The sequence below is a fragment of the Bufo gargarizans genome, chromosome 2 (genome assembly GCF_014858855.1).
Source record: "Bufo gargarizans isolate SCDJY-AF-19 chromosome 2, ASM1485885v1, whole genome shotgun sequence".
In the NCBI taxonomy this organism is placed as follows: domain Eukaryota; kingdom Metazoa; phylum Chordata; class Amphibia; order Anura; family Bufonidae; genus Bufo; species Bufo gargarizans.
Window position 1 is genome coordinate 610,178,555 of NC_058081.1, and position 24,295 is coordinate 610,202,849.

Below are 24,295 nucleotides of genomic sequence, written 5' to 3' on the forward strand. Positions count from 1 at the left end.
CACCCATGCGAGTTGGCCAGCGTGTCAGCCACTGAACCTACAGAAAAAATGCAGCAAGCAGAGATCTTGAAAATGGTGAGGAATAACCCATTTATGCCAGGTTTCCCATTTATAATAGTCACATATTTTGAGCAAAAGGGTTAGACTTTTTGCTGTTTTGCCCTTTTCTGGTCACAAATTAGAAGTGGAGAGAAAAGTGCTTGGGGTTTAGCTGGAGTGGGAATGGTCTCCCATGGGCAGCCAGGTTTAGGCTACAAATTAGCATAAATTAGGCTGCACATTTATGGTTGATCATAGCCAGCGCAGATCTAAGAAATGTGCGCCTCTTAAAGGGGTTGTCCGGTAAAATAGCAAGTTCTCCGAAGTTGTTTAACACATTTAAGGATATGGTGTTTTTTTTGTTCTTCTGGTGCATTTTACATCAGCATACCTTGGATTAGGATCAGTATGTGAAATGCAAGTCTTAGGCCTCATTCACACTACAGTGTTTGGTCAGTGATTTCCATCAGTGATTTGTGAGCCAAAACCCGAAGTGGAGCCTCCACAGACATGAGGTAAAAGGGAAAGATCTGCTCCTGTTCTGTGTTTAGAGTTGCACCTGGTTTTGGCTCACAAATCACTGATGGAAATCACTGACCAAACACTGAAGTGTGAACGAGGCCTAAGTAAGGCTAGTTTTACACTAGCGTTCGGCTGTCTGCTCGTGAGCTCCGTTTGAAGGGGCTCACGAGCTGACCCGAACGCTTCCGTCCAGCCCTGATGCAGTCTGAATGGATGCGGATCCGCTCAGACTGCATCAGTCTGGCGGCGTTCAGCCTCCGCTCCGCTCAGCAGGCGGACACCTGAACGCTGCTTGCAGCGTTCGGGTGTCCGCCTGGCCGTGCGGAGGCGTGCGGATCTGTCCAGACTTACAATGTAAGTCAATGGGGACGGATCCGCTTGAAGATGCCACAATATGGCTCAATCTTCAAGCGGATCCGTCCCCCATTGACTTTCAATGTAAAAGTCTGGACGGATCCGCTCAGGCTAATTTCACACTTAGCTTTTTTTTTGCTAATATAATGCAGACGGATCCGTTCTGAACGGAGCCTCCTTCTGCATTATTATGATCGGATCCGTTCAGAACGGATCCGATCGAACGCTAGTGTGAAAGTAGCCTAATAAGTCTTCCCCAAAGTAAATTAGAAAGTTGTATTCTTGAAAGAGAACAGGCCTTGTAGCATCGTATGGCCTATACACATCATAGTGGATGGATGACCCCTGTCTATGAGCCAAACCACAGGGTCTCCTCAAACAGCAGCCTTCTCTCTGGTTCACCCAATGTAATTTGTAGGGGTGGCTGTAGCGAACAAACAGAACTTCCCTTCCAGAACATTGGTTGTTACCCTTAAAGGGGTTGTCTTTTTTTTTTTTTTTGCACCCCGGTCTGGAATACATGTGGAGAAATCCATACTCGCCTGCTCCCTGCCTCACTTCACTGGACTTCTGATCCCAGTTTGTCAACTTCCACACAGACTGGGTCACTTGTTCATAGTTGCCAATTATCCTGGCAAATTCAGGCTGTCCCGGGCAAAAAATGTGTGGGGCCATCGATAACCCTGACCATAAATGGGTGGTTCCAGGCAGAGTTGGGCGTTCTCAGGAGAGCAGGGTTTTCATTGTCCCCTAAGGGCTCATGCACACGACCGTATGGCTTTCACAGTGTTTCGCGGTCCGTTTTTTACGGATCCGTTGTTCCATTTTTTATTTCCGTTGTGTTTGTTTCCTTTCTGTTTTTCCGTTCCGTTTTTCCGTATGCCATATACATTATACAGTAATTACAAAGAAAAAATTGGGCTGGGCATAACATTTTCAATAGATGGTTCCGCAAAAACGGAACGGATACGGAACACATACGGATGCACTTCCGTATGTGTTCCATTTTTTTTTTTTTGCGGACCCATTGACTTGAATGGAACCAAGCACCGTGATTTGTGGACAAGAATAGGACATGTCCTATCTTTTCATGGTACGGAAGTACGGAAATACTGAAACGGAATGTACACAGAGACACTTCAGTTTTTTTTTGCTGAACCATTGGAATGAATGGTTCAGTATATGTACCGCATACTGAACTAAAAAAAAAAAAACGGGCAGTATACTGAACGCAAAATACTGTCGTGTGCATGAGCCCTAAATGTTGGTAAGTATGTGTGCGTCGCTGCTAGGGCTGCAACGATTAATCGATGTAATCGATTATATTCGATAACTGGATTCGTTGTCGACGAATCCAGTTATTGAATAATCGCCGATTCGTTGCTATGCGGGCGGGCGGTCGCTGCATCTTTATTTTACCTTTTTACAATGACGCTCCTGTAACAGCCAGGCAGAGCGGACGGCGGCGTAACGTCACTCACTCACGTGACACGCCTGCTCCGCCTCCTTCATTCATGAAGTGGGCGGAGCAGGTGCGTCACGTGAGTGAGTGACGTTACGCCGCCGTCCGCTCTGCCTGGCTGTTACAGGAGCGTCATTGTAAAAAGGTAAAATAAAGATGCAGTGATTAGTCCGACTTATAAGCATCGGGGCCGGGGCTGTTATGGGGAGGGGGGAGGATCTGTCTATGGCACTGCTATGGGGAGGGGGGGGTCTGTGTATAGCACTGCTATGGGGAGGGGGGAGGATCTGTCTATGGCACTGCTATGGGGAGGGGGGGTCTGTGTATAGCACTGCTATGGGGAGGAGGGGGGGGGTCTGTGTATGGCACTGCTATGGGAAGGGGGATCTGTGCACTGTTATGAGGAAAGGGATCTGTGCACTGTTATGCCCATAACAGTGCACGTATCCCCCTCTCCATAACAGCGCCACCCACAGATCCCCCTCTCCATAACTGCGCCGCCCACAGTTCCCCCTCTCCATAACTGCGCCACCCACAGATCCCCCTCTCCATAACTGCGCCACCCACAGATCCCCCTCTCCATAACTGCGCCACCCACAGATCCCCCTCTCCATAACTGCGCCGTCCACAGATCCCCCTCTCCATAACTGCGCCGTCCACAGATCCCCCTCTCCATAACTGCGCCGTCCACAGATCCCCCTCTAAATAACTGCGCCACCCACAGATCCCCCATAATAGTGTCGTCCACAGATCCCCCATAATAGTGTCGTCCACAGATCCCCCATAATAGTGTCGTCCACAGATCCCCCATAATAGTGTCGTCCACAGATCCCCCATAATAGTGTCGTCCACAGATCCCCCATAATAGTGTCGTCCACAGATCCCCCATAATAGTGTCGTCCACAGATCCCCCATAATAGTGTCGTCCACAGATCCCCCATAAGTGTCGTCCACAGATCCCCCATAAGTGTCGTCTACAGATCCCCCATAAGTGTCGTCCACAGATCCCCCATAAGTGTCGTCCACAGATCCCCCATAAGTGTCGTCCACAGATCCCCCATAATAGTGTCGTCCACAGATCCCCCATAATAGTGTCGTCCACAGATCCCCCATAATAGTGTCGTCCACAATTTGTTTTAATATGGCCTTTGAACATAATTTTTCAAGTAAGATCATATAAACCTCTCTGTTTTGTAATTTTGTCGTTTTTCCCGATTAATCGTAGAAATTAATCGGCAACTAATCGATTATTCAAATAATCGTTAGCTGCAGCCCTAGTCGCTGCAGCCAATAATTAGCCTGGACAGTGACATGCCACATGACCCAGCAGTGACATGTCACTTGGAGACATGACACCACTGAGGCCAGTCAGTGACTGCAGCAGATGGGTCCAGAATACCAGTGAAGAGAGGCCAGAGAATGGGGAGGAGGGGAGCAGGCGAGCATGGAATTCTTCACAGGTAATCCAGGCTGGGGTGCAAATAAAAAATAAATAAAAAAATCCTGGACAATCCCTTTTAATGCTTTCAGCTTGTCTGTTCCAAGGATTTAACTACAAAATTAAAAAAAGAAAAGCAATCTGATATCTTAATTCGTTTAGGAGGGAAGTGTTCTTAAGGATCTAGCGGCATCTCTGAAGTATGAGGCACATTGAGCACAACGCCTCTGGATCTTGCAGGGTTCTGGTTCAGCCTCCACAGGTCAGTGCACATCTTCCCTGTAATTGCACAGGCCTGCGCCCCTTCTCTGGATAGATTACAGTCTGCTCAATCCTCTCTCAGGCTGTTTATTTGTAGAAGAGCGGGCGGGTGGTGGCTGCACCCCTGGAAGTGAACCAAGGAGACATGGCTGAATGTACTGTGTGGACTCAGGGAGGAGCGGGCCTATCCCTGAACTGTTTATATATAGGAGCTGTAATCTACACCACTATGGAAGTGTGTGCTGCAGGGTTTACATATCTGCTTCCTGACGCTATAGACACCAGGGTCGCAGAGCATTCACAGGTCACGCCAGAATGTACGACTGGCACCTATCCTAACACACTGATATTCTCCTAACGCTGTTATAATGGGACTCTTCTGTAATCATCATTTAATAGGACTCCTCTTTTTCATCCTAGAAGCCTCTCGAGATGGACTATCAAGTACATGCACCGCTCTGTAAAGATGGCGGTTGACCGTGCAGAAGCCTGTGTGCCGTGATCTCCACACACAGGACTGTGGCATGAGAACTGCAGTTATCTAGGACGGCCTCTAGAGGCACACACAGCACAGATCTGTATAGGGCTCTGTGCACACGGTGCAATATCAGGCTAGTTATTTGTATGGCATGGAGGCTTTATAGGTAAACTGTGTTATATCAGGCTAGTTCTTTATATTGTATGGAGGAGGCGTTATAGGTAAACTGTGTTATATCAGGCTAGTTCTTTATATTGTATGGAGGAGGCGTTATAGGTAAACTGTGTTATATCAGGCTAGTTCTTTATATTGTATGGAGGAGGCGTTATAGGTAAACTGTGTTATATCAGGCTAGTTCTTTATATTGTATGGAGGAGGCGTTATAGGTAAACTGTGTTATATCAGGCTAGTTCTTTCTATTGTATGGAGGCTTTATATGTATACCATGTGATATCAGGCTAGGTGTTTAAATTGTATAGCGCACTAGTGGCGAGCCTAGGGTACGGATGACAGAGGTGGCACTCAGGGCCCTCTCTGCGGGCACCCACACCCTGGAAAATGTCTATGGTGTACCAGTATGCCTTAGACTTTTTCTGCCATTCATCAGCGCAGGGAGCACTATGAACAGCAGGCAGCACATTGGATGTAGGCAGGCTATTATAGCTAAATGATAAAGTACATGGAAGATATACTACACTGGATTGTAGTATTCAGGTTAAATTGCCGTGTTGGTACTTTTGCAATAAATCTGCGGGTTTTTGCTTACAGTTTGGGCACCTTGTCCATAAAAGGTTCGCCATCGTTGGTATAGAGGCTTTATATGTATCCCATGTGATATCAGGCTAGTTCTTTATATTGTATAGAGGTTTTGTGGTGACACTGTTTGATATGAGGCCAGCTCCATATATTGCTTGGTGCCTTTAAGTGACGGTAACTCCGTGTGATATTAGACTAGCTGCTTTATATACACACATCGTCTGACATCCAGCTAGTTCCTATATTGTTTGGTGGTTTTAGTCTACTTTCACACTTGCGGCAGAGGATTCTGGCAATCCGGACGCAAACAGATGGAATTTGGATCCGGATGCAGATCTGTCTGACAAATGCATTGAAATACCGGATATGTCTCTCCGGTGTCATCCGGAAAAACGGATCCGGTATATTTTTTTTCCACAGATTTAAAAGTCTGCGGATGCGTGGACCAGAAGAACGGATCAGTCAATGCGGCAATTTTAACGCCGGATCGTCACTAGTACATTTCAATGGAAATGAATGCCGGATCCGGCTTTCCAGGAAGTGTTCAGGATTTTTGGCATGCTGCAGTATTTTCTCCGGCCAAAAAACGTAAGAGGGACTGAACTGATGCATCCTGATTCATATTGAACGAATTGCTCTCCATTCAGAATGCATTAGGATAAAACTGATGATTTTTTTTTCCGGTATTGAGCCCCTAGGACGGAACTCAATATCGGAAAAGAAAAACACTAGTGTGAAAGTTGCCTTAGGAGAACACTGTGTGATAACAGTCGAGTTTCCTGTATTAACTGAACACATTACTGAATGTGGAATCTCGTGTTTTCCGGGGATATTCCCAATGTTTCATGGTACCACTATAAATTCTTATCTATACTGACCTCAGCTAAGAGTAAAAACAGAAACCCCTGAACACCATTTATTATGCTGTAAAAAACTATCCCACATTCATCATCAGGCCTGTTTTTATTACTAACTGATTAGATAAAAGTTTATTACCCATTAGTCACTCTTTACCAATCAAAAATCTCTCGTTATAAAAGGCAACTGGGTCTTGAAGACATCTGTGCGTGTCACCAGAATAAACCCAACCATAGATAATCACTAGCATTGATGACTAATGAAGGTAATACTTCTGTAGGCAACTGGTAACAGAATAGCATCAAAATATTCCGCAGCGCTTTACAATCAGGGGGTTCAAGTAAGAACAGAGTCATAAATAACATAGCAACAAAACAGGTCAGCAACTAAAACAAGAGGAGTGCGGGCCCTGCTCGTGACATCTTACTATACTTGAGGAGCCCTGCTCGTGACATCTTGCTATACTTGAGGAGCCCTGCTCGTGACATCTTACTATACCTGAGGAGACGGGGTGACACATAAGGTAACAAGTGCTTGATTTGTACAATGGCCCGGCCATCTTAGAACACAATAGGGGAGTAAATCTATAGGCTGCATTTCACCTGTCGACTTTTCGGCAGATGATCATTAACGAGCCGATTCTACTTACCCCGCTCCCCGTCACCTCATGGCCGCTGCTGCTTCTCTCCATGCGCGGATAAAAACATCCGGTGTCAGGGGGAGCAGCCAATGGCAGGCGGTGACAGGGGGGAGCCTCCCTAGTAGGTCTGAAACTATTACTCGATTGAATCGTGTAATTTGACACAAAAAAATCCTCAATGCAGATTAGTTTGTGTCATGTGACCACGGAGCGGGAGTGAAGCGCTTGCTATTACTCACCGATCCGTGGTCACCCACCGGCCCCTACCACGCTGCACAGTATCCTGACACATAGTCAGGTCATAGTGCACGTAAGCGCGCACTATGACCCGACGCTGTGCGACGTCAGTGCAGCGTGCAGAGAAGATGACGAGGAGCTGTGGAGCGGCGCCCCTACAGCAAAGGTAAGTACTGGCACTGGGGACATGGCTAGGAGGGGCAGTTGGTGACACTGGGGGGGGATCGGGGGAGCTGATGAGTTTTTATAAAGAAAACCGTTCTTTTAATTACTTTTTTGTTATTAGAGTACTCGATTAATCATTGGATTAATCAATAGAATACTTGATTACAAAAATAGTCGATAGCTGCAGCCCTACTCCCTAGCGTCACCAGCGATGCTAGGGAAGCTTGTCCCCGATAAGCTGTCCCCGACCGGATGTTTTCATCCATGCACGGGCAGAAGCAGCGGCGCAGTAGTGGGGGGCCAGGTAAGTAGAATCAGTGTGAGGGGCCTGGGCGTATGGTGGAGCATTTGTTAGTGTCAGATAACCCCTTTAACATTTTCTACATCGTAAATGCCATTTACTCAAGAGGGACCACCATAAAGCCCCCACACTATTGTATTGAAAGGCGGGTTCGACCGACACTATAATGTGTATGGTGAGCTCCCGACTCTCCACAGATAAGCCGCTGCCTGGCACTTATGGGGGCGGCTTACCTCCCGGGAAAACAGAAGGATAGAGCGAAAACATAAATCTGACCTGATCGTTTTGTTCTCCTTTCTCCCCACAGAATACATATACACGTTCAGCTGAGCCTTACGTTATGTATGGAGGAGTGAGGAGAGACAGCGGTGGATGGCTACTGAATGTGTATGGGGGTCCATTAGGTGCGCATCCCTTGTTCTTTTCTGCCCTCCAGGAAGCAGAAGAGACGGTAGGAACCGGTTGGAGTCTCTGATCTCTTCTGCCTTTGTTTTGTAAATGTTTTGAGTCATTTTATTTGACCATTATGGTATTTGTTTTGCAAGCACTGTCCCTTTTATATTAAAGCTTAAAAGACTTAGATACTGATGATCTATTCTCAGCATAGGTCAAAGTCATTAGATCAGTGGATCAGTGAAGGAGGTCTGTCAACCAGAGCCCCCACCGATCAACTGTTTCCAGTAGTCGCCGGCGCCAGAAACTATACAGAGGACAGAGCCAGAAGATCCGTCCGCAGTGTAGTGGCCATCCCGGGGTACTGCATCTCAGCTCTCATTCAAGTGAATACACTGTACACTGGTGGCGAAAACGGCACAGCGGACAGATCTTATGCTTCCGGCTCCATCCACTGTACAGTTTCCAGCAACTGCTGCTCGAACCAGCTGATCACTGGAGGTGACGGACCCACACCGATCTGATATTGATGAATTAGCCCAGAAATCCCTTTCAACCAAAAGGTATACAATGCACATGAAATGGGTCCCCTAGCAGAAGCGCCATTTTCAACTATGCTTGCATCCCCTGGATACAAATACAGCTGCAAACTTGGAGCAAGGGAGCATCATTACCCCGACTTGGGCAGTGCAGGTAAGTACCCAATCAGTAGTTTGTGTACCACTGCCTGAACTACGTCAGGGAACATGCTCACCGAACCTATTCCCACAGGTACATGCTCAGTGGCTACATTCTTCTGTCAAGCCGTGGATGCTGATCCGTTCACAATGAAGAGACACGGAGGTCCACGGAGACTTAGTTTTCAGAGACTCTAGGACCTCCTGAGCAAAGGCAGTGAGTCAGTGCCATTAAAGAGGTTCGAAACTTTAGGCTAGATGCACATGACCGTATGGATGACGTCCGTATGGCATCCGTGTTTTTTTACGGATCCATTGTAACAATGCCTATTCTTATCCGCAAGGGCAGGGCTATGGAACGGAGCAACGGATGCGGACAGCACACGGAGTGCTATCCACATCTTTTGCTGCTCCATTGAAGTGAATGGGTCCACATTAGAGCCGCAAAAAAATGCGGCTCGGACGCGGAACCAAACCACGTTTGTTTGCATGTAGCCTTATTATCAATGTGGCTGGTTTTTAGTCTAAGCCAGGGAGGCTCAACCTGCGGCCCTCCAGCTGTTGTAAAACTACAACTCCCACCATGCCCTTCTGTAGGATGATAGCTGTGTAGGCTGTCCGGGAATGATGGGAGTTGTAGTTTTGCAACAGTTGGAGGGCTGCAGGTTGAGCATGCCTGGTCTAAGCCATTAGAAAATGGGCAGGCAATGTATGGTCCATCTCCCACGGATGGTTGTGATTCATACTAGACCCTACTGCGGGGTCTGTGTAGGGGGACAGCCAGCCAGAGAGATCAATGCGACGAGAAAGAATGGGCGACGTGAAGCCAACCAGTCCAGGTTGTGATGTGACGAGATACCGTGCTGTGACCCCACTGCCCGCATCGTTTCTTCAGGTACTACAACCACATTCAACAATCCTCCTCGTTTCATTTCCACATAACATTAGAAATGTTATGAAATGGTTTCAAGATAAAAAGACGTTTCACTGAAAGCTGGGAGGAGCAATACCACAGCGAGGCCTGCAGAGGGCAGCACTTACCTGTACTGTGCATGCAACTCATTCATTTCATGCAGCAAGCCAGGAAAGTCCAAGACATTTAACATGAACATGCACAAAATGAGGCATGGAAAAATCGAGGTGTACTCACATTGTACCAGCTCTGGCTCTTCTGCAAGGAGAAAGAAAAGAGGTTACTTCTAGATTCTTCTAGATAGACTGGAGAGCATTTCAAATGACGGGTTAAACGAGGATTAAAGAAAAACTAGGTCATGTAGAAAGATAGCACATGTTATATCATCACTGGAAGAGCGAGTTTTCCCCATGTGAAAATCCACAGCACCCTCCGTCTTTCTCTAGGCTGAAGACCTAGCGTCCACCATAGTGTACATGATATACAATAGTAGTGTACAGATATGCTCATCCATAGCAGGTGACATCTATGGAGCCCTCCTCGCACACCATACGGAAATAAAAGGTCTACAGATTCAAATATTTCACAGTTCCCATCTCTTGCACACAGAATAAAGATATTTGGTTTATTTGATGCCTCATGTGAGTTCATTTATTTCTACCAGCCATATCTTTAGAGCTGCCATTGTTTGTAAGTGGGGTGATATCAGGAACTTATCAGCAATAGGTAACTTATGAAGTGCACCACTTTACACAGAGTCTGCCAGACCAGACAGGTGTCTGCGGTGACATTACAGGAGTCATCGGTACAAGGCGTTGTAGGTGGCGAGTAGCAAGTGCCGTCTCCTCTACGTGTCCTTTGCATAGTGGGTTACTCCAATGCACAATAGTTTCCAGAGAATAGATATTTATAATAAGTAAATTAAATAGTTTGGGTCCTTCGGCTGGTGGCTCCACTAGTCTATAGAACAATGTAGAGCGGAGGTGACTGCTGCATGTATGTACAGCCTTCACCTCCTCTGAGGAGATGGAAATTATTACGACTGTATGCATTATAAATCGGAAAATTCACTTGAGCAACATTTATGGTAAATAATCAATGAGTTCAGCTGAAAAATCGCATTCAATACAATAAAAAAAAATATTTAAAGGGGATGTCCTATTAAAGAAGTTGTCTCACTTCAGCATGTAGAGAAAGTTGATACAAGGCACTTACTAATGTATTGTTATTATCCATATTGCCTCCTTTGCTGGCTGGATTCATTTTTCTATCACATTATACACTAATCATTTTCCATGATTATGACCACCCTCAAATCCAGCAGTGGTGGCCGTGCTTGCTCACTATAAGGCCTAGTCCACACAAACGTGTTTTTTTTGCGAGTGTACGGGCTGTTTTTTTGTGTTCCGTATACGGAACCATTCATTTCAATGGTTCCGCAAGAAAACCTGAATGTGTTCCATATGCATTCCGTTTCCGTATTTCCATTTTTCCGTTCCGTTGAAAGATAGAACATGTCCTATATTTGGCCGCAAATCACGTTCCGTGGCTCCATTAAAGTCAATGGTTCCGCAAAAAAGACGGAACACATACGGAAATGCATCCGTATATGTTCCGTATCTGTTCCATTTTTGCTTAACCATCTATTGAAAATGTTATGCCCAGCCCAATTTTTTCTATGTAATTACTGTATACTGTATATGCCATACAGAAAAACGGAACGGAAAAACGGAACAGAAACGGAAACACAACGGAACTAAAAAACGGAACGGATCTGTTAAAAAACGAACGGCAAAAAACTATAAAAGCCATACGTTCGTGTGAGCTAGGCTTAAGAAAAAGTCCCGGCTTTTCTGGTGGCCAGGAACGTGGAAACGAGCATAAGCATGCATGCTGAGCAGCTCCTGTCTACCTTGTATCTGCGCTGCAGAAGTGGTCATAACCCACTGGGAATCAATAGTGATTAATATGATAGAAAAGTGTTTTAAGCCAGCAAAGGAAGCAATATGGAGAATCACAATACATTAGTAAGTGCCTTGTATTAACTTTCTCTACATGATAAATGCCATTTGCTGAAGTCAGACAACTTCACAGGATTGGGGCATAAGTGTCTGATCGGCCTGGGCTCCAGGTAAGTGTGCAGAATGAAAATATCAGCTCTGGTACTTTAACAAGCTAAAACTCAGCCATCTGCAAACATGTAGCAATTGTGTAACTACAACTCCCAGAATGCACTGACAACTGCAGATCAGTTTCTGAAGAGCACTGTTTCCTATCGACCAGCTTCATATATCAGAACATAATCAACCTCTGTACACCGCTATGAGACACCATGGCATCACAAACTGTATAGAAGTACCATAAAAGAACACAGCTAATGCATACCGACCAACTCTTTGGAAGGACAAAGAGGGACAATTTTGGTTTACTGTGTGAAAGATCCATTTTCCCTGTATATTTATACACTTCAATAGTTTTCTAAGCAAATAATAACGCAAAAATGATCTGACGATAGAAACTTCTAAAATCCAAACTGCATCCAATAATGAAATAATATATAAGGCAGGTTCTAATATACAGAGGAACCAGACAAGCATTTTCTGGATCATTATTGTAAATGTAATGATGCAACTCTATACCTCAGATCAAAAAGAGGGACATTTAAAGGGGCAAAGAGGGACTTGGGTCAAAAAGAGGGACCATCCCTCCAAAAGAGGGACTCCTGGGAGCAGGGGCGTAGCTAAAGGCTCATGGGCCCTGGTGCAAGAGTTCAGCTTGGGCCCCCCTTCCCTCAGTGCTTTGTGGCCAGGGGCAGGGAAACCTATGGCTTTTGTGTGCCTAAGACAAAAATTGAAACGGGACCCCCCATGCCAAATTCTTGACCTAACCCCTTCCTTCCAGCCAGAGGTGTAACTTGAACAGCATGCACTTTCTATAATACTGGTGTCTTACGTGGAACAAAGGTCTTTGGGCCCCCTCAGGCTCCTGGGCCCGGTAGCGACTGCTACCTCTGCACCCCCCATAGCTACGCCCCTGCCTGGGAGGTCTGCTAATGCTTGGAGGGTGTGGAGAGGGAAGTCAGGCTTATTGAGGTGGCACACGTCTGCCAGGCTGAAACAGTCACACAACTCGTTTCAGTTCTTCTAGCAATTACAATGAACTGAACATTTTTTCTAAGGTTGCTTTAGTTTTGGTTGGTCATGGATGTCGGACCATGAATTGACTTGGGGACGTTTTGTCCAAATAGGGAATATTTGTAAAACAAAAAACTGTATACTGTCCTCCCACTAAGGACCTTAGAACTACACTTTTCCATAGTATGGACTACCAGTGTAGGTTGTTAGACTACACCACAAAATTCAGACCCCAGGCCAGGCCTGGAGAATTCAGACCCCTCTAATTACTGTCCCGGTTCCTCTTTGGAAGCTGCCCCTCAAGAGCATGGAGAGGAACTCTACCGGGTAGTGCTAAGCAAATCGGGCTAGATCCTAGATCCTGAGTCAAGTTGCTCAAAACTTCTTTTTAATGCGCTATTACCAAAGTCTCGCAAGACATCAGTGAATAACTTCGAAATTTTATTTTTAAACTTTAAAACCATTTTAAAACATGGATCCGAAGTCGGCTTCGGTACCTAGGTACCAGTCTGTACCGAAGCAGACTTTGGATCCATGTTTTCAACTTTACATTTTATATCCCAAAGTTATTCATCAAAGTCTCGCGAGGCTTTGGGAATAATTCACTTCGACTCGCTGGAGCGCATACATTTTAATGCTGTATGAAACCTGTCACCGTACAGCATTAAAACAAAGTTTTGAGCGAATCAACTTCAGATCTAGGATTTAGCTCCATTCGCTCAACACGGATACTGAGCCTCATCTATTGGATTAATGGCTAATTTACATAGTAACAGTTTGAAAGGCTGAAAAAAGCCATCCGTCCATCCAGTTCGACCTGTTGTAATGCAGGTTGATCCAGAGGAAGGCAAAAATAAATAAAAAATATTTAAAAAATTCCCTGTGAGGTAGAAGCCAATTTTCCTCAGTCTAGGGGGAAAAAATCCTTCCCGACTCCAATCAGGCAATCAGAATAACTCCCTGGATCAACATATAGCCTGTAATATTATTACGCTCCAGAAATACATCCAGGAGCTTCTTGAACTCTTTTAGTGAATTCACCTTCACTAATTTATAAAAATCCCCCCAAATCTACTCCTGCCTATGTGTGACAGTAACCAGGGTAGGTATTTGTCATTTAAACTCAGTGGAGCTACGACATGTACATCATGATAACTCGCTAAGGTTATGTAATACCGCTATGCGCAGTGACAACCTCAGCTCTGCTACAACCATTTAGGCACTTGATATGGCATATTCCTAAAGGAGAATACCTGGGTATCCAATGGCCATATCTGGGTTAACATCTAGGGAGGTGAGGACACATATCCCGAAATAGAAAAACCATTTACTTAATGCTGACAATCCGATCAAAAATGGCTGAGCACAGCTATTTCCTGATGCTCCGCACTGCACCATGGGGTTCTTGCTCCTGAGGCTGTAATTACCGTGGTGCACGCTGACAACTAAGTACTGAAAGTTCAAGGATGAAAAAAAAAGACAAATGTAAAAAGCTTAGACTGAGTTTTTTTTACCATCTAGCATTAGTTGCAAGCCTTTCTATATAGAGGAACATTTATAGAATGGATACAGAAGCTATGCAATTATGGTGGGTGAACTCAAACTGCTCTAGTGTGAATAGTGAGTGAAACATCATGGTCGAGAGAGCCATTTCTAACTGATCCAATACCTCTGCTGATGTCCTGACTGCACTGAACGGCCTCCCTGCGGTGTAACAGCTCCCTCTGGTGGACAGAAAGACTCCATGCCTCTTCACGTCACTGGTACTATGTACATATGACCCATGTTTCTAGCAGGATGGAAATGTAATCGTTACATAGTTAATACATTGAAAAAAAAGACATAAGTCTATCAAAGTTCAACCAAGGGATAGGTGGGGACGCGAATCCCAGAAGGAAGTGAGACTCAGATTTCTACACGTTTCCATAAGCATTAATGTCATTTATCTAAACCCTTTTTAAAACTATCCACTGTTCCTGCTGTGACCACGTCCGAAGGTGGAATTTAAGACTAGAACCAGGAAACATTGTTGACTAAAAAGCTTTAGAATACCTGATTATTTGTATGCCATCTCCTTCAAGGTTCTCTACCCTCTTGGTCCATTGACACGTCCGTGTGTGTTTTGCGGATCCACAAAACACGGACACCGGCAATGTGCACTCCACATTTTGTGGACCGCACTTCTCCGGCACTTAATAGAAAATGCCTAATCTCGTCCGCAATTGCGGACAAGAGTAGGACTTGTTCGATTTATTTTTTCGGGAACGGAATTGCGGACCCAGAAGTGTGGATCCGCAATTCCGGATCCGGGAAGCACGTCGTGCGGCCCATAGAAATGAATGGGTCCGCAATTTTGTTCTGCAAAATGCGGAAGAGAATTGCGGACCAGTGAATGGACCCTTAGGGCTCATGAACATATATTTTGTCAGTGTTCGTTCGTTCCATCCCTTTAAACTCTCAAAACAATCTACTAGCCATGACACAAGTCTCCTGAGCACCTCTATACTTAAAAGGGATAGTCTTATCACCAGGGGCGGACTGGAAACTTAAAGTGGCCCTGGAAAAAATACTAAAAGTGGCCCCGTTTTGTAGTCGGGTCCAAATTGATAGAAGGCAGGGCCAACAACACCATATTGTGGCACATTATACCACCCCAAAACAGCCAAACACCACACAGTCCATCACAAAATACTCTCAGCAGCACAAAATACATCCCCAAAAACCGAGGTAGCCCCCTGGGCATCGCCCCACCAGGAAATTTCTCTGTAATGTCTGTGGCCAATCCGCCCCTGCTTATCACAGACAATACCTTTCATATATTGGAGTTCCTGCAACCCTCGGCTGGTCGCCACTTCCATCACCCCTATAAAATAGCTGGTTGTCAGTAGAAGGTGCCTTCGGCCAAACAACTGTAGTATTACCGGTATATTGCCACCATTTAGATGTATTACATGGACAGGTCAAGTCTGTAAGAGAAGGAGCCACTCTAACAAAGTCTCCCTGAACCACGTCAAACAGGATATGATGATTTTTTTTTTATTATCAGTACTGTGCCACTGAAAATTATGTACAAAATATGGCTCTCCTGTAGCAGAGGCATAAAGTCACGGCATGGGAGAGAAACGCAATGTCTGCTTACAACTGATGCACAGGGAGGGGTTACCTGCAAGATAAACCTCATTAGAATAGTAGGTGAAGGACTGCAATGCTCACAGAAGAGCAGTGCACTGCTAATGTGAGAAAAAAAAATTGTATCAAAACTATATATAAAAAAAATTATATTAATAAAACAATCCATCTGTATTTTTATATACAATATTTAAAGGGGTTGGCCCATCGCTAGGACATGTCACCAATGTCAGATGGGTGCCACCTCTGGAATCCGCACCTCTGTCTACAGCAAGGCCCCCAAAGCAACGAGCTGAATCACACCGCTAGAACTGGACCCGGTCCTGGCATACCATTAGAGGGAGTCTTACATTTACGTAAAGAAAGTTAGCAACTTTCTAATATACTTTGTGGTCCATTTCCTACACATTTTACAAGATCTCTGTTTGGAATCAATCTTGTTCACCTTCAAAGACTGAGAAAATTGTCTCCTGCTAACACCGGATGGGCTGAAGTGCAACAATGTATACCAAGCTGTTTCCATTCACTGTCATCCAGGGAAAAAAAAGCCTAAATTTTTTAACAGAAATTTTTCATTCTAGAACTGACTTAAAGGGTAACTCTCATGTTTTCATCCAAAAATCTATTTTAGCATGTTACTGCTGTAGCAGCATTATGCAATCTTTAGTTTCTTCACATACCACTATTTTCCTTGAGTTTTTCCCTTAGTTACGGCTGTTTAAATATTTACAATATGAGGACCTCCTTAAGATGGCTTCTCTGCCAGTTCTCTGAGGCCAAAAGTGCTTTCCCTCACTTACCATACACACTTGCTGTAGCCAGCAGCTCCCTGCCAGGCAATCAGATTGGATTACCGAGAGACACGCCTCCTCACTCTGAAGCCTAATGCAGGCATTCAGTGTGAAGGACCGCCCCTCTGTCTTCTGTTTACATTAAGTTGGGAAACAGACAAGCCCAAGTAATGGTCTTTTAACCTCTTGGGGACACAGGCCTGTGACCCCCCCCCCCCCCCGTATCGGTGATCGCTGCAAACCACAGGTCAATTCAGACCTGCGGTTTGAGGGCTTTTGGAATTTTCTGATCCAGAAACTTTAAAATGCCTTCTTTGTGATTATCCGCCCGCCCTTCCTCTCATTTTCAGGATGGCCAAGCTTGTAAAGCAGTGTCAGCACATTGCTGATACACTGCTTGAAGCGGCTGACATCACACAGATAAAGGTAATAAAGTGATCAAAAAGTCGTATGTACCAAAATAGTATTAATCAAAAACAGTTACCTCATCCCACAAAAAAATGAGCCCCTACATGAGACAATGGCCCAAAAAATAAAAACAAAAACTATGGCTCAGACTAAAACATGATTTTTTGGTTTCAAAAATGCTTTATGTTAAAAAAAATGCTAAAATAAAATAATGTTAAAATCGCTGCGCCCGTAATTACCTGCTCTATAAAAATACCACATGACCTAAACCCTGAGGTGAACACCGTAAAAAATAAAAATGGTGTCAAAAAAGCCATTTTTTGTCACCTTACATCACAAAAAGTGTAATAGCAAGCGATCAAAAAGTCATATGCACCCCAAAATAGTGCCAATCTAACAGTCATCTCATCCCGCAAAAATGATACCCAACCTGAGACAATCGCCTAAAAACTGAAATAACTATGGCTCTCAGACTATGGAGACACTAAAACATGATTTTTTTTTGTTTCAAAAATGATATTTTTGTGTAAAACCTAAAAATAAAAAAGTATACATATTAGGTATCGCCGCGTCCATAAGAACCTGCTCTATAAAAATAGCACATGATCTAACCTGTTAGATGAACGTTGTAAATAATAAAGAAAAACTGTGCCAAAACAGCTATTTTTGGGCAAAGTTTTCGTTTTAATTCATTTTTTCCCAGCAAGGGTTAACAACCAAACAAAACTCAATATTTAGTACTCTGATTCTGTAGTTTACAAAAATGCCCCATATGTGGTCGTAAACTGCTGTATGGCCACACGGCAGGGCACAGAAGTAAAAGAACGCCATATGGTTTTTGGAAGACAGTTTTTGCTGGACTGTTTTTTTGATACCATGTCCCATTTGAAGCCCCTCCTGATGCACTCCTAGAGTAGAAACTCCAAAAAGTGACCCCTCAAGGTATTCAAAACTGATTTTTTACAAACTTTGTTAACCCTTTAAGTGTTCCACAAGAGTTAATGGCAAATGGAGATGAAATTTCTGAATTTCTATTTTTTGTTACTTTGCCCTACAAAAAGTGTAATATAGAACAACCAAAAATCATATGTACCCTAAAATAGTACCAACAAAACTGCCACCTTATCCCATAGTTTCCAAAATGGGGTCACTTTTTGGAGTTTCTACTCTAGGGGTGCATCAGGGGGCTTCAAATGGGACATGGTGTCCAAAAACCAATCCAGCAAAATCTGCCTTCCAAAAACCAAATGGCGTTCCTTTCCTTCTGCGCCCTGCTGTGTGTCCGTACAGTAGTTTACGACCACTGGAAAAACTAACTTTGATTCATATGCAAATGAGCACTCGCAAGTGCCCAGGGGCGGCGTTCACGGTGTTTGAGCCCAGGTTGCTCTGCCTTTTTTCATTGTTTTGTGTACATGTGTGTCAGTTTTCACGCATCACTTGTGCATGTTCTAGATTCTGCGATTTTCACACAACGCTGGTCCCATAGAAGTGAATGAAGATGCATGAAAATCGCATCCGCAAGCAAGTGCGGATGCAATGCTTTTTTTCACGGATGGTTGCTAAGAGATGTTGTTTGCATACCCTTAGTTTTTTATCACGCGCGTGCAAAACGCATTAAATCGCATTGCATCTGCGCAATAGAAACTGAACACGATCGCAGAAAAACAAACAAACTGAATGACTGTTTGCAAAATCAAGCATTTTTCACTGAACGCATTCCCAACTCATCCGGACCTAATCCGCACATGCTCGTCTGCAAGGAGCCTAACCCAGCCGCGGCGCACAACTTCCCCTTCAGCACCCTTAGTACAACAGAGGGGCAGTGCTGGAATGTATGGAACAAGAGCCCTGTTCTAATGGTGCCAATCTTACCTACCTGCTGAACCTAAGATTTCATCTAATAAACCCAGACAAACTACTTCTCAGAGCCATGCGCAGTACGAGCCGTGGGCTTGGCAGCTGGGACTCTCTGGGGCATATTAGATCAGATATAATATAAATAATAGAATCTGTAGATCAGTGCATCAATCTCGCCCCTATAAACGCCAAAGCATCGCAAATACTGATGGAAACTGTGCACAGAACCCTTATGTGCCATGTGCACAGGAAAGCACTAGGGGGCACTAATCCCAAAGGCATCTTTAATCAGCAGCACTTCTCTCATTAAATCACCGGAAATGTGTGTAAATATAAAACGTATATATTATATGTCACTTGGCTCCTTTTCGCCATACAAATTGACTCTAATCGCCACCTCCAGGGCAGACCAGGCACATAAATATATTTTTAGATATATTTCTTTTACACATGCAGCAAGTCTGTTTAATACATTATTCTGTTCACAAAACCCATGCAGTCAGCAACACCGACACAGATATTCTGCCCAAATACAAAAGTAAACTATATTGGCCAGTCCTGATGGCTCAATAGGACGCTGCCAATCCCTTGTCTGATGGAGTGAAGATATGGTGCAAAGGAAAACTGGCTCATAATAACCAATCAGATTCCACCTTTCATTTTCCAAAAGAGCTCTGAAAAATGAAAGGTGGAATCTGATTGGTTGCTATGGGCAACTAAGCCAGTTCTACTTTACACCAGTTTTATAAATGCCCCCATAGTAACTATGTGGTGTGTACAAGGATGAAGTGAAACAGCACTTATGTATATCACACTGAAGCACTACAACCCTCATCAAGTCATTTAAAGTGCTTCTCCTTCTAGCTGTACAGACATCTGGAGTCAATATTCCCCTTCAGACACTTACCTAGTCATGGTCTTAAACTCCATTGCAGTGTGCACAGGGTTTCCACAGACCCAGGATAACCGATAAAATCTACGTTACTATAAATTTTAGGAAAACATGATGGCTAACGTACAGTGGCTGGATCCAGCACAGACGTAGTCCTGCTCATGCAGCAGCACACATCTCTATTCTTATCCTGGTAGACAGCACTCATATGATAACAGACTACTTCTGTATGAGAACCAGTTTAATCCCATGAATCTAAGGCCTCATGCACACGACAGTATTTTTTTGCGGTCCACAAAAAGGGGTTGCGTTGTTCCGTGATGCGTGTCCATTTTCATTTCAGTGTGTCTTCCTTTATTTTAGGAGGATCACCAGACATGAAGGAAAGTAAAAAATAATCTAAATCAAGTTTGCCATGGAAATGATAGGAAAAAAAAAAACGGACGCGGATGACAATCTCGTGTGCCTCCATGTTTTTTCACGGACCCATTGACTTGAATGGGTCCGCAAACCGTTGTCCGTGAAAAAAATAGGACAGGTCCTATTTTTTTCACGGACTGGAAACACGGATCACGGACGCGGATGACAAACGGTGCATTAGCCGAGTTTTCCACGGACCCATTGAAAGTCAATGGGTCCGCAGAAAATCACGGAAAACGGAACAACGGACACGGGACACAACAACGGTCGTGTGCATGAGGCCTAAACAAAATGTTTCTATTCAATGACAGCAAGAAAAAATCATGAAAATAGTGTGGATTTGAAACTCAGCATACAGAATAGTTGCAGATCCTTTCATTTTAGAGCGATTACAAAGCGCCTGCTATGCACTGGCTCAGCTTACACATTAAGGCCTCATGCACACGACCAAACCATGGAGCCGCAAAACATGGATACCAGCCGCGTGCATCACGCAATTTCCGCAGGCCCCATTGTAAAAAGGTCTATTCTTGTCTGCAAAATGGACAATAGGACATGTTCTATTTTTTTGCAGGACGGGTATATAGTATATAAAATGAGAATGCTCGGACTGGGAGAAAATCTCTGTATGTGGGTAAGTAACTGGCTCAATGATAGAAAACAGAGGGTGGTTATTAACGGTACACACTCAGATTGGGTCACTGTCACTAGTGGGGTACCTCAGGGGTCAGTATTGGGTCCTATTCTCTTCAATATATTTATTAATGATCTTGTAGAAGGCTTGCATAGTAAAATATTTTTTGCAGATGACAGTAAACTGTGTAAAGTAATTTACACTGATGAGGACAGTATACTACTACAGAGGGATCTGGATAGATTGGAGGCTTGGGTGGAGAAGTGGCAGATGAGGTTTAACACTGACAAATGTAAGGTTATGCACATGGGAAGGAATAATGCAAGTCACCCGTACCTACTAAATAGTAAAACACTGGGTAACAGACATGGAAAAGGACCTAGGAATTTTACTGAACAGCAAACTAAGCTGTAGAAACCAGTGTCAGGCAGCTACTGCCAAGGTCAATAAGATAATGGGTTGCATAAAAAGGGGCATAGATGCCCGTGATAAGAACATAGTCCTACCACTTTACAAATCACTAATCATACCACCACGGGCGTTGCTAGGGTCTCAAAAGATTCGGGGCACAAGCCCCAATGAATATGACCCAGTTCCCCACACACCGCATTGTGCTGTACTTGCTATACAGCAGCACATACCTGTCACATCCAGGGCCTCCCAGGTGATGCCTCCTCTGATTTAGATCTTCTCTGTCATCATCTTCTCTATTCGGTCCAGACAACTTCTCTCAGCCGCCTCGTCTCTGCAGAGTGTGACACACAGACATCTTAGCTTCCTCGCTTTTTTATCATCAGCTCCCAACCTGGAGTTCCCACAGTGATGGGGTCCATTCACACGTCAGCATTTTTCTTTTTTTTTCTAGATTTTCGTTCTATTTTTTGCGGATCCGCGTTTCCGCAAAAACCTTCCGTTTTCACCAATTGTACATCCGTTCTGTTTTTCCGCCCCCCAAAAAAGGAGGAATATATGTCGGTAGGGTACTTAAAAAAAAAAAAATCTTTCTATTTCCTGGAAACGGATCCACAATTGCAGATGACACGCGAATGACATATTGATGCATTCCGCATGTCATCCGCATTTTTGCGGACCCATTAACTAAAATGGGACCACGGACTGCATTTTGCGGACAATAGTAGGACAAGCTCTATTTTTTGGGCGTATCCGCATAACTAAAAACGGAACAGATGCATTTTTTGCGGGGTCATTGAAATTAATGGGTCCACATTCTGTTCCACAAATTGCGGAACGGATGCAGATTACAAAATACTGACGTGTGAATGGACCCTTATCCTGCTGCTCACTGTGCTCCCCAATACCCCCAAATACTACCTTGAACGAAAATGAGTGTCCCCAGAGTAATATAGTGCTCCTCATAGTCCCACCAATAGTAATTCCCTTCTAAAAAGCCCCCATTAGTAATACTGCCCTCTACAGTGCCCCAACAGTGATAATGCCCACCAAGAGTGCCCCATAAGTAGAAGAGTCCTCCAGTATTAATAATGGCCTCACAGAGTCCCCGGTACAAATAAGGCCCCCTATTGTTCTCCCAGTGGTAATAAAGCTATCTACCGACCCCTCAGTAGTAATAAGGCCCCCATAGTTCTCTTAGTAGAAATAATGCAGATCTATAAGTCCCTCCTATAGAGCCCCCAGTAGTAATAAGAATGCCAACACAATAACACTATTTCCCTCCCTCCGCCATAGAGTCCCATGTAAATAACATCACACCATCTCTCCAGCCCCTCCAAAATTCAGTCCCATGTAAATAACATCACTTCCTCCCCAGCCGCCTCCAACATGCAATCTCATGTAAATATTACCCCCTCAACATTTAGTCCCATGTAAATAACATCATTCCCCCCACTAGCCACCTTCAACATACAGTCCCATGTAAATAACATCACCCCCTCAAAATTCTGTCCCATGTAAATAGCATCACTCCCTCCCTCAGACCCCTGTAACATACAGTCCGATGTAAATAACATCACTGCCTCCCCCAGCCCTCTCCGACATACTGTCGCATGTAAATAACATAATCCCCTCCCATAGCCGCCTTCAACATACAGTCCCATGTAAATAACATCACCCTGCCCAGCCCCCTCAACATACAGTCCCATGTAAATAACATCCCTGCCTTCAGCCCTAACATAGTCCCAGTTAAATAACCACAACTCCCAGCATTGCTCTTCCTCTCCCTTCACTTACCTCTCCTGATGTAACAGACATCACCTCAGCTTCTTCCCCACTTCACCGCCGCCCTCTCCTGCACTGGTCACATGATGGTGACATCATCGCAGGTCCTACTCAACCACTGCCTGTTTTGCTGGTCACATGACCTGTGATGTCACCACAGGTCCTTCAGCTCTTCCAGTGCATTAGATTCAATTGCATTGCCGTCCTGAGGATGGCAATACAGTTGTATCTAGCAGGCAGGCAGGACATTCAGGGCCTGGGACAAAAGATCAGGGGCCCAGGCCCTAAATGTTTTAACCTAGCAACGCCCCTGCAGACCACACATGGAGTACTGTGTACAGTTCTGGGCTCCTGTGAACAAGGCAGACATAGCAGAGCTGGAGAGGGTTCAGAGGAGGGCAACTAAAGTAATAACTGGAATGGGTGGACTACAGTACCCAAAATTAGGGTTATTAAGTTTAGAAAAAAAAAGGGAGATCCAATAACTATGTATAACTATATCAGGGGTCAGTACAGACGTCTATCCCATCATCTATTTATCCCCAGGACTGTGACTGTGACGAGGGGACATCCTCTGCGTCTGGAGGAAAGAAGGTTTGTACACAAACATAGAAGAGGATTCTTTACGGTAAGAGTAGTGAGACTATGGAACTCTCTGCCTGAGGAGGTGGTGATGGTGAGTTCACTAACCCTAAGTTCACACCTGAACGCTCAACACGTGAAAACCAATGCTTCCCTATGGCCCTGGTTCACACTTGAGCGTTTTACAGCGCGTTTGAACGCGCTGTAAAACGCCCGACGCATAAACAAGTTCTTGAGCTTTTTTTGGGGCGTTTGTCGCGCGTTTTGGCCATAGACTCATTGGACAACACTGCAGTCAATCACACAAACGCGCGTTTACTATTGCAAAAAACGCGCATAAAAACGTGCGACAAATAAGCGCATTTTACGCACGTCTCAGAAACGCTCAGGTGTGAACCCAGGGTAAAAGAGTTCAACAGGGGCCTGGATGTATTTCTGGAGTGTAATAATATTACAGGCTATAGCTACTAGAGAGGGGGTCGTTGATCCAGGGAGTTATTCTGATTGCCTGATTAGGGGAAAAAAATTCCTTCCCGACTCCAAAGTGAGGAAAATTGGCTTCTACCTCACAGTTTTTTTTTGCCTTCCTCTGGATCAACCTGCTGGCTGAAATAGATGGGCGGATGTCTTTTTTCAGCCTTATAAAACGATGTTACTCTGTTACATGTGGACATACGGACATGAACAGCACATTGAAATAAATGGTTCCACATCCAATCTGCAAAAATAAAAATAAATAAATACCGCTATGTGCA

At 44.5% G+C, this 24,295-nt stretch overlaps 1 protein-coding gene across 6 annotated transcripts in view; it reads right to left on the reverse strand.

The window, feature by feature from the left end:
* GRAMD1B (GRAM domain containing 1B) overlaps window positions 1–24,295 on the reverse strand; it is a 291,387-nt gene that overhangs the window by 47,630 nt on the left and 219,462 nt on the right. For 5 of the 6 annotated variants that reach the window (XM_044282018.1, XM_044282019.1, XM_044282022.1 and 2 more), the window contains one exon: window positions 9,732–9,752. The exons of the other annotated variant lie outside the window; for it this stretch is intronic. In XM_044282018.1, the coding sequence (XP_044137953.1) occupies window positions 9,732–9,752 (21 nt within the window). The remainder of the gene's footprint in view (window positions 1–9,731; window positions 9,753–24,295) is intronic. 6 annotated transcript variants of the gene reach the window in all.